Source organism: Mus musculus, chromosome 7 (assembly GCF_000001635.26).
Source record: "Mus musculus strain C57BL/6J chromosome 7, GRCm38.p6 C57BL/6J".
Classification (NCBI taxonomy): Eukaryota; Metazoa; Chordata; class Mammalia; order Rodentia; family Muridae; genus Mus; species Mus musculus.
This window is the reverse complement of record NC_000073.6, coordinates 34,940,128-34,956,601: the sequence shown is the minus strand read 5'-3', so window position 1 is coordinate 34,956,601 and position 16,474 is coordinate 34,940,128. Positions and strand designations below refer to the sequence as shown.

At 49.0% G+C, this 16,474-nt stretch overlaps 1 protein-coding gene and 1 non-coding gene across 3 annotated transcripts in view; one reads left to right on the top strand and one right to left on the bottom strand.

Moving 5' to 3' along the window:
• Positions 1–16,474, bottom strand: part of Pepd (peptidase D) — a 132,302-nt gene that overhangs the window by 88,107 nt on the left and 27,721 nt on the right. For both annotated transcript variants that reach the window (NM_008820.2, XM_006539622.3), the window contains 3 exons: positions 13,916–13,963; positions 10,954–11,015; positions 2,000–2,044 (listed from right to left, as the gene is read on the bottom strand). In NM_008820.2, the coding sequence (NP_032846.2) occupies positions 2,000–2,044; positions 10,954–11,015; positions 13,916–13,963 (155 nt within the window). The remainder of the gene's footprint in view (positions 1–1,999; positions 2,045–10,953; positions 11,016–13,915; positions 13,964–16,474) is intronic.
• Positions 12,617–12,746, top strand: Gm25922. Its single transcript, XR_003947175.1, has one exon. It is a non-coding gene; the product is annotated as a small nucleolar RNA SNORA17 (small nucleolar RNA).

Sequence of the window (16,474 nt, the reverse complement as noted above, 5' to 3'; positions counted from 1 at the left end):
AGCCAACAGCGTGGACTCCTGGCTTTCCCTAGGGTGAGTCACTAACTCTCTGTGCCTCGGCTTCCTTATCTGTAGCATGGGGATAACTAGAGAAGCTGCCTTATTCACAACAACAGCAACCTCTTCAAATAGAGTGGCTTGCGAGTGTTTATTAGCACAGGCCTTACATGGAGAGTCTTGGTAGGGGCCAGTGTTATTAAGACATGACAGCAATTGACTCCTGTCTCACCCAATCACTGTATCAGCCACCTGCTTTGCAGATGAAGAAACAGGGGGTGGCAAATCCTTTCATTCTCACCAAACGTTGGGTCTGACCACAGCTGTCTCATGGCTGAAGCAAAAGAGACTGAGAAGTTCAGAGGTCTTTAAAGAGACAGAGACTGGGGTTGGTCTATCCCCTGCACAGATAACCTCCATAGGGCAGAGAGGGGAAGAACAGGCAGCCAGGGCATTCAAGACCTGGGGGAGTTGAGAGTGGTGGGATGGACCTATAATCCCGGCATTTGGGATGAAAAAGCGGGAGCAGCTCAAGTTTGAGGCCAACTGCCACCACCACCACTGCCACCACCACACCACACTACCACCAAACAAGTAAGCAAAATCCAGGAACTCTCAAAATTGTAACACCAAATGGTGATTTAATATCATAGAAAGTCCACCTGCTTTGGGAGATGAGGACTGGCCGCTATCGCACCCAGAGCCCCTCCTTGGGTTCTAGCGAGGAGGGCAATAATTGTGGCTATGATGGATCTGCCAAGATCAACTGTATCACTGCAGAGACTGGGCCCTGTGCTATTAAAACACACCCCTGAGGCAGCAAGGACAATGTGACATTTCTGAAATTGTTCTACTACCATCAAATGCCAAATAAGTCCTTTTTGCTGCTCGCTTTAATAAAGCTGAGAGGTATTCTTATAAACGCAGACTCCACCTTGGAACCTTGCAAATGTCACTGGAATTAAAGTGAGCTTGCTCTAAAGTGACGAACTAATGGCTCATCCCTTGGGGAGATGCTGGAGCTCACAAGACAGCTGTGGTCTCCCCACTGTAATGACCCCAGGGGAAAGTCCCAGTGCAGGGAATGGTGGACACAGGCCAATTCCCAGTAGCTGGCATTTGTCCTGCTGAGTGAGCTGCAGAGACAGATGTTGGTTCCTTGACACAAACAAGAAGAGGTGCCATGAGCCTGAAAGACACAGTCTCCATCCCCAGAGTGTGTGGCTGTGACTGGCACCAGGCCATGGTCACTACCGATATCTGCCAGCAGCTCTTGGATCTCTACCTGATCCCATGGGCACCTGCCTCTGACAATTTGTGGATAAATCTCAGATCTGTTGCTCTCAGCTCTGTCAGTCTCCATGGCCCCCTGGCTGTCACCCTGCCGTCTCCATGGTCACCAGGCCCTTAGAGCAGCACTGGTTCCCACTCCTGCCTTCGGCGGAGTCTCCAGTTAGAGGTTAAAATGGCTTCTGGAAATTCAAATGTGATCTTCACTCTCCTAAGTCCTTCAAAAGTTTCCTGGGCCTTCTTTTTCTCTCAGGAGAAAGCTGAAAAACCTGACAAGCAACAATGTCCCTCAGGCTACTCAGGATCTATTTCCCTGGCTTCGAAGAGCCACCCAAGGCCACCACCCTTTTCCCTGCTGTCCTTGAACAGGGATTCCCTGGCCCCACCTCACACCACCCTTACCTCCACTGTGTTTAGGACACAGTAATCCCAGACAGGAAAGTGTAAGCACACAGACTCAGGCTCAGAAGTAACGAGAAGCCTTCTGCCTGCCTCCCCATGGAGTACAGAGCCTGGAGAGGCTCTGTTGAGGCTCTCGCCTACCTTCACGGTAAGTGCAGCCACTCAAAGAAAAACCAGCTGTGCTGCATGTAAGAGCTGCCTAGGAAAGAGTTACAGGCACACAGAGCACGCACGGATTGTGAAAGGAACTGTCTCCATTCTCCAAGAGCCGAGCACAATTAGCGGAGGTCATCACAAGCCATGCACTTACCATTCCACGATCTCTGGGTGAAGAATCGTGTTGTTGACATTGAACCTGTAAAGAGAAGACACGTCAATGGTGTTAGTTGCATGACCTAGCATATGCCAGCTAGAAGTATCTCATTCAACCCAAACATGCCATGACCAAGAGAGTCCCCCACCTTGGAAGTTCCTGGCTCCCTGGCCCAGAGAAAGCTGCTGCTACCTCATTCAGGCCCGGAGGCCTGGTCTGCTACCACCTCTAAGCCTGGTCAGTTGGAGGGAAAGCACTCTGACTATAAAACATTCCTTCTCCACAAGGTTGACTTTTTATCAAGTTCATTAACTCACAATGGGAGTACCAGAAATGGGGGAGAAAGAAAAATATCTGGAAGAAGAGAGTGATTTTTTTTAGTAATTTGATGAACACAACTATACACATTCTTTTTAAAGAATAAATTCATTTTATGTGCATGGGTATTTTGCCTGCATGTATATCTTTGCCCCACATGCATGTCTAGTGGTCTGTAGAGGCCAGAAGACAGTGGGACTGAAGTTACAGACAGCTGTGAGCTACCTACCATGTGGATGCTGGGAATTGCACCTAGGTCCTCTGGAAAAGCAGCCAGTGATCTTAACCACAGAGCTCTCTCTCCAGCCCCTTAAACCTCAATAGTCTCTAAGTAGCACAACTCTAAAGACATGACACAGCCAAACTACCAAACAGTGCTTGCATCAGTGGTCCTGAACTCACAATGAGTGGATTTAGGTCTTTTCAGTTTTCTAACTGGGGTGTAATGAGGGGATCTACACCTGAGTGGTTCAACTTCCATGTTCTAACCTTATAAAAGCCTGACTGAGATACAGTGCATCTATCAATGATGGAGCTTCTACATCTTGCAAGCATCGTGAGAAACTCAATTCAGCCCCCATACGGGGTATGTTCTCATCAGCAGCCAATTCTGCATCAGAAGAAACTATGCCAACCAGAGGGCAATGGGATAATGTACAAAGGAATGAAAGAAGAAAAAAATGAGAACCCAAAGTTCCAGCAAAGCTATGCTTCAAAAAGGAAGGAAGAAGGTCTCACTGTAACCTTTGATCCCGACGATATGAGAGGCAACACCAGGGTTCTTCAGGTGTAATTGCCTCTCAGTTCGTGTGTCTGGATGGGTAAGGACTGTTGTGAGCCTGACTGTCACACAAGGATTTAGCCTGATGGAAACTGGTGCCGAGTTACAGGCAGTCTCTGTGGATCTGGAGCCCACAGTAACTGGTGAGATCTGAAATGAGCCATATTGCCAGCTTATGCTACCCAACCAAAGGATGCCACCAACAACTATGTCGGTGGTCATTCCATCACTACCAAGGAGACCGCCTAGCCAGGCTGGACTCAGGGCTTCCTGGGTTTCTACAGCTTTGGAGAGGACTCTGGCTCACATCATTGCTGATGGAGCAGCTCTCTATTGACTGTGGCAAGATGTCTGATCTGGAGTTCTCATCCTATATAGTGCCCCAAGTGTTCCCAGCTGTGGATCACCCACACCACCCTGAGCACTTGGACTGTGCCTTCATAGAAGACTACGATGTCATAGATGACCTCAAACACCCAACCTAAACCAGTCTCTGCCACCTCATCTCTCAAACTGGCTCCTCTAACACAGCTATTCTGTTCTTCAAAAGGGCCTCATGTATAAATCTGACAGAGTTTCAGACCAACTTTTTGGCCTACCCTTGTGTCTCCTTCCCCTTGGCCACCTATGCTCCAGTCATCTCTGCAGAGAAGGCCTGCCACGAGAACTGTTAGTGGTAGAGACTACCCTGAGCTGCTTTGAGCCTCCCAACCAGATGGTAAAGTGTAATCCCCAGCATAGCCAAGTGTATGTCCTTCGGCCTCCTGTCCCATGGAGATGTGCTACACAAGGATGTGAGTGGTACCATCACTGCCATCAAGACCAAGAACAGCCAGTTTGTGGACTGGTATCTATCCCATGGGCCTCAAGGTTGGTATCAACTACTTGTCTCCAGTGTGGTGTCCAGGAGTCTGGCCAAGGTACAGCATGGTATGTGCCATGAGTATTCTGAGCAGCATGCCTGCTGCTGTTGAGGCCTGGGCCTGCATGGACCACAAGTTTGACTTGACGTGCGCTAAGGGGACTTCTGTATATCAGTATCAGGGTAAGGACATGGAAGAGGTGAGTTCTCTGAGGTCAGAAGGATATAGTTCTCCTAGAGAAAAATCACAAGGAAGGAGGCATCAATTCCCACAAAGATGGGGATACAGAAAAAGAACAGGCAGCTGCCTGGAGTGTGTTCACTATGGTTATGGCAAAATCCTTCCAAAACAGACAGTCTCCTTGCATTGCTGAGAACATGAAGGAAAATTAAAACACCACAGACAAACAAGTTATGAGGGAATCATCGCTGCCAAGCTTACCCCACAAGGATTCCTTCAGACTGAACAGGCTCTACAGTGATGTGAGCCTACAGGAAGAAACAGGCACTGGTGGGCCAGCCAGCGAGATAGCTCAGGGCTAAAGGCACAAGCTTGATCCCTGGGGCCCACATGGTGGAAGAGAACCAACTCTTGCAAGTTGTCCTCAGACAGACCTCAACGGGTACATCATGAATGAGACACACACCCCTACCCCCACAAATGATTAAATGTAAAAAAGTGAGGGGTTTTTGTTTGTTTGTTTTTTTAAAGGCAGTGCTTGGTGAGTCTCAGAGGCGGAAAACACTGTAGGGCTAGATTAGATTGTAGAGTCTAGAAGCTTCCAGGACTAGGCCTAGCTCAGCAGACGGAGGCAGTAAGCCTTGAAGAAAAAAAATTAAACCAGGTAAATAAAAGATACTTTTATGAAAAGGTACCAGCTTTCTTAGTGGCTTCATCTCTGAAGCTTTGGAGATTCTGAAGTACACAAACAAAGCTTCTTGGTTCTAAATCGACTTAAATACTTTAGAATCAAAGTGGGGCTGGAGGGATGGCTCAGTGGTTAAGTCACTTGCTGCTCTTATGGAGGGCCTGGGTTCAGTTCCCAGCACCTATAACACACAATCATTTGCCCTTGGGATCCAGGGCTCTCTTCTGGCCTCTGAAGGCATCGCTTGCATATGGTACACAGACATACATGCAAACAAACATCCATAGACATAAAATAAAAATAAACAAATCTAAGAACAAAAGAATGAAAGTCCTGCCTAGGGTGTATCAAAGAGATTACAGACAGCCAATGTGGCTCAGAACAAAGACCAGAGCAGCAGTTCACATAAAGCAAGACTCTCCCATCTTGCCAACTGTCACTATGTCCTTGGAGAAAGCACTGGCCTAGCTACTCAACAGCTGGCTGCATCTCATTTCACACAGCACACACACACACACACACACACACATGCATACAGTCACACACACGTGTATACAGTCACACACATGTACATGCAGAAGCAGCAAGGTGAAACAGGCATATAGACACAGCTGCAGAAACACACACAAAGGTAACTGTAAGCATAGAAGAGCAGACTAGACAGAAAATATACAGACATGCACATAGGAGACACCAGAGACACACACAAATGGACAGATGTCACCCATGTCCTAGGAAGAACACATTCCTGGACCTCCCCCCAACCCCCAGTGGGTGCCTATGAACATAGATAGTACTGAACACTGGGTATACCATGGTTCTCTCCCCAAGCATGAATAGCTATGGTAAAATTTAAAATAAATTAGGCAGAGTAGGAAGCTAGTAATAAGTAATAATAAAATAGAACAATTACAACATGCTAAAATAAAATCGCATCACTAGACTTGTGCTTTGAAAAAAATTAATTATTAAGTAAAATAAAGGCTATCTGAACACAAGTACTGGAATACCACGTGGCTGATTTGATAAGAGAGACAGCTACTGAGAAATTAATGGGTGAGTGTCATATGTACCGTGGATAATCCGTGACTTAGTAAATGATACAAGATGGGATCCTGCTTTGCAGAACAGCATGAAGTCAGGAACTGGTCAATCATGGTAATGCATGCAACCTCAGCCATGCAGGGGGCTGCGGTAAGAGGACAAGCCTGGACTACAAAGTGAGAGCCTATCTCAGAACTGCAGGGTGTGAGTGAGGGCTGAGACAGAGCTCGTGGTGGGACTGTGCTCCGGAGTGCCTGGCCTGGGTCTCACACTCCCATCCCCTCCCATGTCTGTCCCCCGGAGCCTCCTTTGCCTGGGCCGTGATCACCTCTCACTCTGTCACCTAGCTGTATAGTTTCCAGGGCCTCCTCTGCTGGGACAGGAGACTTCAAAGGGCGTTCTACCTTGAATGCTGTAAGTACCAACTTGGATTCCTTATAAATTAATTATTTCTAGAATTTTTCCATGCAACGCTTTTAGATTGTGGTTGACTGTGGGTGAGATGGTAAAAATTAAAACTACAAAGGAGGAATTATTCTACTTGCCCAGACGCCAAAAGACATTTACAGCACATGTGCTTACGAGGCACACACACATACATATAGAAAGACCCACAACCACATAAACATGGACACACAGACATAAATGACACACATAGACTAAGGCATACACACAGAGACACATAGAATTCCAGACAGAAACACACTCAGACACACAGAAGAGTCCAAAGGACTATGTGGATGAGTTTAACTCTAAGTGATGACATTCAGGTATTCTACACTGTGGCCTAGGTGCTAATAGCACGTTCACTGACGAGAATATGTTCACTATGCAAAAACAACAAAACCCTATCATGTCTGTGGGGGTAAGAGGATACCCTAGGAGTGGACGGTGGAGAATGGAAGGGTGAACAGATAGGGCCTAGCATCTGAGCCAGGTCTCTCTCACCCCACACCCCGGGCATGGAATTTCTAATCCACTAAAGGAGCCCCCTACCCTCCCACACACATACATTTCCTAAAAGGGCGTTGGGGACAGTTCTCCCTTCATGGAGATTTCCATGGGCCATAATTTGAAGCTCAACCCTAAATATTAACTTGATATGCAAGTTAACCGTTACCCAAAAGTCATGGTCCCCAAACCACAAATTGGCATTTTGCTGTAAATTGTCACGTTTTAATAATGTCCCTCTAACTTCCTAGGTTTTAAAATTCACATCGTTGAATATTAATATCCTTGCATTAGCAAGTCCCAAATTCAGCATTTCATATTTAACTGCTTATTTAAATGGAATTAATTTGTAACCAATTGTCTTCAAATATGCAAGGCAATTTAACTAAATGCCAAAAGATAAGAAATATGCTTGTTCTCAATAGCCAGCTGATGTGAAATAAGGACCATATTTCTCTCTCAGATGACGGCGTGAAACGGCAAACTCTGTAATTGGCTGTCTCCACCCAGAATTCATGCACATAGGTTCTGCATGTCTGGAAGGGCGATGGCCTGGTACCAAGGAAGTGTCCCCACTACCTCTCTCGACTCTGAGGGATGGGTGGCTCTCAGCTTAGGCCACATGCTCATTCCATAGAGCCTTCACGGTCAGCATCCCTATTTCAGGAAACTCTGCCCTAACATTGACTTCCTCAGGCACTGACAAAGATGCACGGCATCTGGCTTGGTCATGGGCTGCTGGAGCCAAGTTTTTGAGGGGCCCTGGGTGCCTGGAGTCCAGAAGACATGTCTCAAGTCCTCTTCACTGCAGGTCTGTCCTCCCTATCTCTGCCTCTCTAGCTCCCTCCAGCCTATGGAGCAGCCCTTGTCCCTACAGCAGAGCCCGGCAATGAGAGCCTAAGCCCTGCTCCCATCCACTATATGCCTACCAGAGTCTATGGAGAGACCCTCTTCTAAATGTCCCCTGGAACTTGTGTCAGATACAACAGGGCCTAACACAGCTCCCTGGGCTGGGCCAGATCCCTCATTCATCACAAATATCACAAAGTAATCAGAGGCCATAGCCTCTTGGAAGCCCAGTGGCCTGTGGCTCCAGCAAGATCTCTCTGACCTCTGACATGTCTACCACCTCCCTCACCTCTGCTCCTCTACTGTCCCCACCACTCTCTGACCTGGTACACACTCTCCTCCTCAGGAGGCCTGGCTCTGGTCTGAGGCTAAGGCTCCACACCTATGGGACAATACACCAGATAGGTAATGCCATGAAGCCATATTCTGAAGTGAAAGTCACAAACCGACTACCTGGCTGGACCACAGCTCAGAGGGTCTGGAATGGGTAGACTACTGAGGCCACTGCCAGCCCCTCCTCCAGGCAGGCCAAGAAAAGGCAGCCTGGGAGGCCCCCAGGACAGACAGAGGGCTAAATCTACCTATCAGTCTAGGTAGAACAGAGACCCAATATGGAGGCATTTCAGAGGGGTCAAAAGCAAAATCCCAGGAATGTGGAGCTTCATCTGGGCAGCGAGAGGAGACTGAGGACAGATTGGTTACACACTGGAAACTAGGACAACAGGAAAGATTCATCTTGCTTAGGAAAAGTCTATTATTATCCAGCAGTCAGCTGGAGACTCTCGGCAGGCAGGTAAGTGCAGTCCTGTGTCACAGTGGCCCTTTGAGGACAAGGTTTCTCCCCAGCTTGTCACCGAGTCCTGAGGTGCTTGCAGCCCAGAGCCCAAGAACACAGGCATGACTTGTAACAGGGAGGAACTAGGGGCACTTGAACCAATGACCAGGACCCAAGTGGGTGTTCGTGGAACGTAGGGTAGGACACCTGACGAAGGCTCCTGTCCTAGCATAGGAACACCGGAAAAATTACACAAAGGTTTACAGAGTGAGAGGTGAGGCCCAGAGAAGAGGAGAATAAGGGACAAACCAACCTTGGACCAGAGAGGGGAGGGAATATGGGTCCCACATACAGGTCTGACTATCACATGGGTGCAGAAGCAAAGCCGGCCCACACCCAGAATGGAGAGCTGGCCCCAGCCCAGCTCAGCTGCCATGGGCTTGGGGAGCACCACAGCAGTCCCCCACCATATATATGCATTCCATGAGTGAGACAAACTATGGAATAGACAATCCCTGGGCCTCAGGAAAAGGGCTCCACGAGGGACATGTTGGTGCACACCTGCAATGGGAGACTTGTGAGTTCCAGTCCTGTTCTAGGCTACAGAGTAAGATCTTGTCTCAAAAACAAAACCAGAAAGACAAGTCCCACGATGTCAACTGGGTGGAGAACTGCAGGGTACAAGCTCACTGGGGTCTTGAGAAAGACTGAAAAGACTCAGGGGAGGATCCAGGGGCAGAGGCTGGGATCTGCTCAGAGGAGAGCAAGGCTGGAGTTCACAGCACCGAGTCCTCTCAATGAGGCAGGACGAGGTCTCCACTCTGGTTCCCAGTGACCATGATGGCCTTTCTCGGTAAACCTTCCCAGTGCAGCAGAGATCGGCCTCAGCAGCTTCACTCCAGGACCTCAGCAGTCGTATCATCTGCCGGATCTCATTCTAGGAGAAACTCGGCATCCTCTGCGGCTGAGACCAGATGCTGCAGCTTATAGCCATGCACGGATCTGGCCACTGACTGGGTCCACTTGGCTATAGCACAGATGGGGAGACCAAGGCTCATGGGGTAACATATTTATCTGAGCAGGATCTGTAGCAGTAGCAGTTATTGTACAGGCTCTGGCTACAGACAGTCTCCCAAGCAGTGCTGCACTGCTTGTGTTTACCAAAGTCACAAAGCTGGTCAGCGAGGTACCCACCAAGGCACCCGCTTCCACACGGCTGAAGCCCACGCAGAGGCTGCAGATGGTATGGGTGGAGAAAGGTGAAGAGGGTGTTGCTGGCAGTGCTGGGGAGCTAGGAGAGGAACACAGACTTAGCAGGCTCAGCAAGCTGAGCTGGCCACCAGCAGGCTGCTTAGGGCGAAATCCCAAGAGGATGCAGCAGTGAAAGAACCAAACTAGATACCCCGGCTCCCTGCCCCACAGCTCTTACCACTGGAGAAATGATACATATGCATGAGCTCATAATCCTTTCTAATCACCCTTCCATCGCACATACACGGATTCCCTCCCTCCTGGGGCTCAGACTCATACATAATTATAAGGAGCCTCTTCCGGTACCACCTTGGTCTACGAAAAGACAACAGAGGACAAAGTGCCTACAGAGAACCTGTGGTTGGGAGGTCACTGTGGCTCAGGTGCAGCAGCATGGTTGAGGGCTGTTTGCTGGCTTGGACCCATCTGTAACAGCCTAATCATCACTCCAGCCCAGACCTCCCAGGACAACAGCCTAGCCTGGACACAGCTAGCAAGCACTGCTCTCTGGGGGGCATGTGTGACAAGGAGACAGACCTATTACCCTCCTGTCCAGAGAGGGGACCTGTTTCCTGAGTAGGGATTGGGGGTTCAACTCAGACCTTAACTAGGTAGTGAGTAAGAGACTAGGCTAATGGAGATGCAGGGAGGTCCTGAGAACTGGCCTGGGCCAGGACTTGGTGGGGGGGGGGGGGGAGTCATAGTTGAGGGGGGAGGGGTGTCAGAGTTGGGGGGGAGGGGTGTTGGGGTTGATTTTTAAAAAAAGACTGATGTCAGAGAAGCCAGCCAATGTGAAGGTCATCCCTAGGACAGCCTGGTCTAAATAGAAAATGAAAAACAAGGCTGGTTACATGAACAATGTAAACTGGCTATGCCACCAAGCCTACCAGCATCAGTTCTACTCCCAGGATCTACACAGTGGAAGGAGAGAACAGAACCAGCCCCCAAAGGTTGTCTCTGACCTCCACATATACACACAGTCAATCAGCCAATGTTAAAAACAAAGAAAATGGCTCTTCTTGCTGCACAGCGGCCAGGGCCCCTGGGTTCTTCTGAGAGGGAGCCCAACACCGAAGGGTATCTTCCTTAAAGTAAAAAAGGAAGTGGTTTTTCACAGATTATTTCACTACATCGTTCCTTCAAACACTTGATCCAACCTATCCTCAGCACCTTCCCATAATTCATGTCTTGTGTGGCCAGCCTGGGAAAGATCAGCTGGTGAAGGTAGGTGTTGGTGGAGGGCAGACTCACTTGCTAATGCCCTCGAAGGAGGCCTCCCTGCAGACACTGCCACTGTCTGTGTTGACACCGCGCTGTGGAGAGAAGAGAAGGTGTTAGAACAGGTGTGTCACACAAGGGCCACAAGCATCCCCAGGGCCTGCCTAGGAGGGTCTGCCTCTTCCAGACAGACTCAGATGGAACCACAGCCCAGCATGCCCTTCCCCTAGGTAGCTCTAAGCTAGGCCCCAGAACAAAGACAGGCTTTTTTTGTTTGTTTGTTTTTTTCCTAGTGCAATGTGAAAAGCAGAGAGATTCAAGCTCATGCTTATAATTCTAGCACTGGGGAGACTGAGAAAAGGGAAATCACCAGTTCAAAACTAGCCTGGATGGGTCAGAGCATCCCAGGCACACAGCAGGGATGGGTCTGGGTGGGTCGGAGTGCTCTGCTGGCACTGCACACTCAGGTCCAGGCAGGGGCTGGGCAAGAAAATCAAGAACCTGAGATACCTTCCCCACCAACACACACACAGACACACTCTCTCCCCACCTCATCTGTGCTCTCCAGGCTCCTTATATTTTATCATACATATACACTGTCACTAGTGTGAGGTCCAAAGGAATGTAGCCTGCCCTGCATACTATAGTTCACTCACAGAACAAAAATATTTGAAAAAAGAAAACAACAAAATCCCCCAAACCAAGAAACAATTACAGCTGCAAATTTTTTCCTTTTCATCATCTCCTGAACAAGACAGTGTATCATACCCAGGGAAGCAGTATCAGGCTAACTTGACACACGTTAGAGTCATCTGAGAGGAGGGGACCATGGTTGAGAAAATGCTCCCACCAGACTAATCTGTAGAAAAACCTGTAGGGCATTTTCTTGATTATGACTGATGTGGAAAGGTCCAGCCCATTGTGAGTGGGGCCATCCCCGGGCAGGTGTTTCTATATGGCATAAGAAAGCAGGCTGAGCAAGCAGTGAGGAGCAAGCTAGTAAGCAGCACCCCTTCACAGCCTCTGCATCAGCTCCAGGTCCTGTCTTCCTTGAGTTCCTGCTCTGACTTCCCTGGATGATGGACCACAAGGTATAAGATGAAATAAACCCTTTCCTCCACAAGTAGCTTTAGGTCATGGTACTTATCACAGCAACAGAAACCCTACGGACAGGCACTTAGCATTGTAGTGTTACAGGTAACCTGCAGGTGATTTGCTGGATATGGGAGGGTGTGCATGGGTTGATATAATAAAAGAGACTCCAGGGACTCCTGAATCTGTAGTGTTGGGATCCCCAGGGGTCTGGAAACCAACCCTCCAGGGACAACTACAGCCTCTATCCGTCTCCATTCGTCTCCAACGGGAACTCAGTCAGATACTGAGATTAAACAAGTGGTTCAGAGAAAAGAGAGCCACCTTCGGACAGGGAAGACACTCTCAGCAGCCATAGCTTTCTTAAGAATCTCAGGCTGGGCGCCGGGGCGTGGTGGCACACGCCTTTAATCCCAGCACTTGGGAGGCAGAGGCAGGTGGGATTTCTGAGTTCGAGGCCAGCCTGGTCTACAGAGTGAGTTCCAGGACAGCCAGGGCTACACAGAGAACCCCTGTCTCGAAAAACAAACAAACAAACAAACAAACAAGAATCTCAGGCTGATCCCTGTCCAACTTTGATCCTAGATAAAACATACTGGGCCATTCTGTCCCTAGAGGCACTACAGGTGTGGCTGCTGTGTCACATGTGTGTCAGTAGGTGGCAGAGAGGAGAGAGGCTACACCTTCATTCTGTGTTCTGACTCACGAAATCTCAATGGTTAAAGCCTGAAAAAAGTGAGCCTGAGGTGACCACCAGTCCAGTGCAGCACAAGCCTGAGATAACCCTGGCCCTGAGCCATACTACACCGGTAGTAGGTATAGCATTCCTGAAACAACCCCAGACACTCAGAGGCCCCAGGTGCCACTTAGAGGAACAAGGAAGTGGTGGAGAGATGAAAGAGAATGAGAAACAGTGGGGTGTGGGCACGGTGAAGAGAGGCAGAACTGGAGACCCAAGGGTAGTGAGGATCAGCCTGATGTGAGTAGCTGGTGATGCCTCTGAGACCATGGTGGGGCCCTGGCCTGTGCTGCCACTGAGGCCACATCTAGGTCTGTGGCTCTTTAGCAGCAGGGGTCTGTTACCACCAAAGGTGGACATCCCTGATCTGGGCTGTACCCCAAGGGTGAAGGGTGGGCATGAGAAGGGGGGAGATGAATGCGATTAGGGTACATGATGTGAAAAAAAAAGAAGCCAGGCCATCTCTGACTGCACCCACCACAGCTACCGTGTCTGCTTAGCCACAGAAGCAGCACAGCAAGAAAACATGTGGGAGGAGGGCAAGTCAGTAACAAAGGAGAGAAGGGCCATTCTGGAAGGATGAAGGGATGTGTGTGTGTGTGTGTGTGTGTGTGTGTGTGTGTGTGTGTGTGTGACAGAAACAGAGACAGAGAGAAAGACAGAGAGCGCCAGCCCTGGGGGCAAGGCAGAAGAATGTACATCAGCCCAGGTCTGCCTCACCCCAGGCTGACCCCCTTAAGGTGTCAAGAGTCTGATTGCCAAATTGTACTATCATAGGGCATTCAGATGAGAATAGAGAGTAATAATCTATACCTGAAATGCTAAGAGCGTAAGATGGACACAGTTCTATGTCCAAGTCTGGTTTTAAGCCCAAGGATGACTGGTGGTACCTTTCGCACTGTGGCTACAAGACCAGACACAGCATATTCCACGGTCAGCCATTAGCACAAAACAGGTGTCCTTACTCACCACAGGTGACCAGTTCTCAGCTTCTCTTTTGTGTTCACTTAGGTAGCTCAGGCTGGCCTCTAACTCCCATCCTCCTGCCTCAGCATCCCAAGCCTGCATATTTCTGTACTTAGCTTCTTTTCAGTCTCTTAATCCTCATACCCCCACCGCGGAGCAGTGCCAAGAACTGCATGGCTCCTGAGAGCAGCCACTTACCAAAGTGAGGAGGACAGAGGGGTTCCGTGAGGTCAGGACACTGGCAATCTGAAAATCAAAAGGGAAACCCACTTTAGAGCAGTGTTCCAGTTTGAATCTGAAATGTCTCACACAGACTGGTGTGTGAAGTGGCCAGGTTGTGGACTATTTTGAAGGCTGCAAATCCTTTAGGAGGTAGGGTCTGGCAGCCCCTGATGGCTGCCGTGCTCGCTCTCAGTCTGCTGTGACGGGAGCTCTTGTGCTCCACCACAAGCTCCTGCCGTCACCAGCTGCACCCAGTGTGGACTGAAGCTTTTCCTTTCGCAAGTTCTGTCAGGTGTCAGCCACGGCATCCAGTGACTAGTCCGATGGAGAAGTGGAACGGAGATGATACGCAATCATGACCTGAAGATTACAGTGCTCATCTCGGGAGCAGGTCCTCAAGACAGGAGAAGCCACTGCCACGCTGCCCTTAAGATGAAGAAATCGAGGCTCATAGAGGTGGAAAGACTCCAGAAAGCCCTACAGCCATCAAGACAGTACAGAGGGTATAAACCCAGCACCTACCTCACCATGTAGCCTGCCTCCAGGTACCACAAAGACCCCTGGCTCCTAAGAGCCAGACCTGCCCACTCCCCAAGGCTAGCACCTGCATGATGGTTTCCTGCTCTTCCTGAAAGATCTGGGCCTATCAGACACAAACCCCATTAGCTGCCCATCCTCAGAGTAGATGACTCCCCCGTCCCTCCCCACTGATCTTCTAGGCTAAACTGAAGGAAGTTAGCTCTCCTCAACTCCACTCACTGGCTTCCGCCCTGGCCTCCTTGGTCCCCTGCCCTTACAAGCGGAATGCTTCATCTCCAGTACCTTCTCTGAGCAGACATAGGCTCACCTGCCCACACCTCTGCTCACTCTCACCTATGGCTGGATCATTTCCACCATCTTGACTAGTCCATCACATCCTACTTGGGTCTGAACCCCAGCCCAGCCCTGCAAGCAGATTCAGTCACTCCCTTCTCTACCCGGCCCCAGCCAGCCGTCATCCATGCTCTAACAAAGCACCAGTCATATACCAGTTGGGAAACCTGCAGTTTTATCCAGAGCACTGACCACCTTCCTGGAGGCAAACTGGTCCTCCGATGACTGTCTGTCATAGTCCTCACCCCCACCCTAAGCTCTCTGATACCCTCAACACAGAAGAGGAGGATGGGCTGTTCCAACAGGCTAGCTGAGCTATTGCTGAGACACTCCACACCGTACACATTTAAGGTAGATATTTTGATAGGTTTTGACATAGCATATACACACTTTTCAATACTAAAAGGTTTCTGGAGAAAAGCTGGGACATACTGAAAGCCATGAAAGAGAAAATGCACCTGCCATCCCATCCCCAGAGACAGTTCAGCTCTGTGCACAGAAACAGAGAACTGTAATGACATTTGGATCATATGAAATTACATGCTTCGCTTATTTCCTGTCATTAAATATTCTTCAAACACGTAATTTTTAGCAGTCACAACTGCTGGGGATGGTAAACGTTCAATAAGTCTTTGATTACGGCCCATGTCAGTCATCTTACACACATCACCTTCCTTCAACCACCCATAAAGGCTCTGCTACGAACGTCCAGGACTCACAGATGAAACGGCTTGTGTGAGGGCTACAGAACCTGCCTAAATGCACAGTTAAGGAACAGCAAAGCCAGGACAGAAGGGGCGGCACAAGGACACACACACACACACACATGCACACACACACACACACACATGCACACACACTTTTAAAAAGAAATAACAAAGCCCAGTTCTAATGTGTGGTTATAGAAAAGTCTTAATGGAATATGCATAATTTACTTGATCCTTCCCACTGCTAGACATGTAAATTATTTCTAATGATTAATTATTATAAATGATGCTGTGTGAGCATTCTGGTATAGTTTTTATATATTTACATATTAGGGGTTTATTTCCTGATACAGTGTGGTGCCTCACATCTATAATTCCAGCATTTGGGAAGCTGAGGCAGGAGAATTGTGAGTTTAAGGTCAGTTTGGAATACACAGTGAGACCCTATTTCCTAAGGGGGAAAAAGGTTTACTTTATAAAAGAAAATGAAATGAGCAGGCACAGTGTGCGCCTATTTTCCTAGAACCTGGAAGGTAGAGGTGGGAGGACCATAAGCTCAGGGCCAGCACAGAGTCCCCAGGACCCTTCCTTAAAAGGAAGGTAAGAACAAAGGGAAAGATGGGTAATAATAAAATGGAAAAAATTAAAACTTAAGTGACCTAGTTGAATACAGGGTCAAAGGCCAGTATTCTAGGCCAGCCATGGTCTAGCCAACTGGGCTGAAGCGCTCCCCGGGAGCTGCCTCTCTCCTCCCCTCACTCAGTACCTGGAGAATGACTGAGCCCCTCTGTGTTTCACAAATGAAGGCATGCAGAGTCCCTTCCTCCCGCCTGCCCCTCCTGGAGGGGAGAGAGGCTCATTAAAACCAACAGAGCAGAGTGTGTCAGGCCCTGGGTGTGTTGTTTCGTTGACATGAAGGGTCTACATTCATCAGCACACACCGATGCCGTCAATT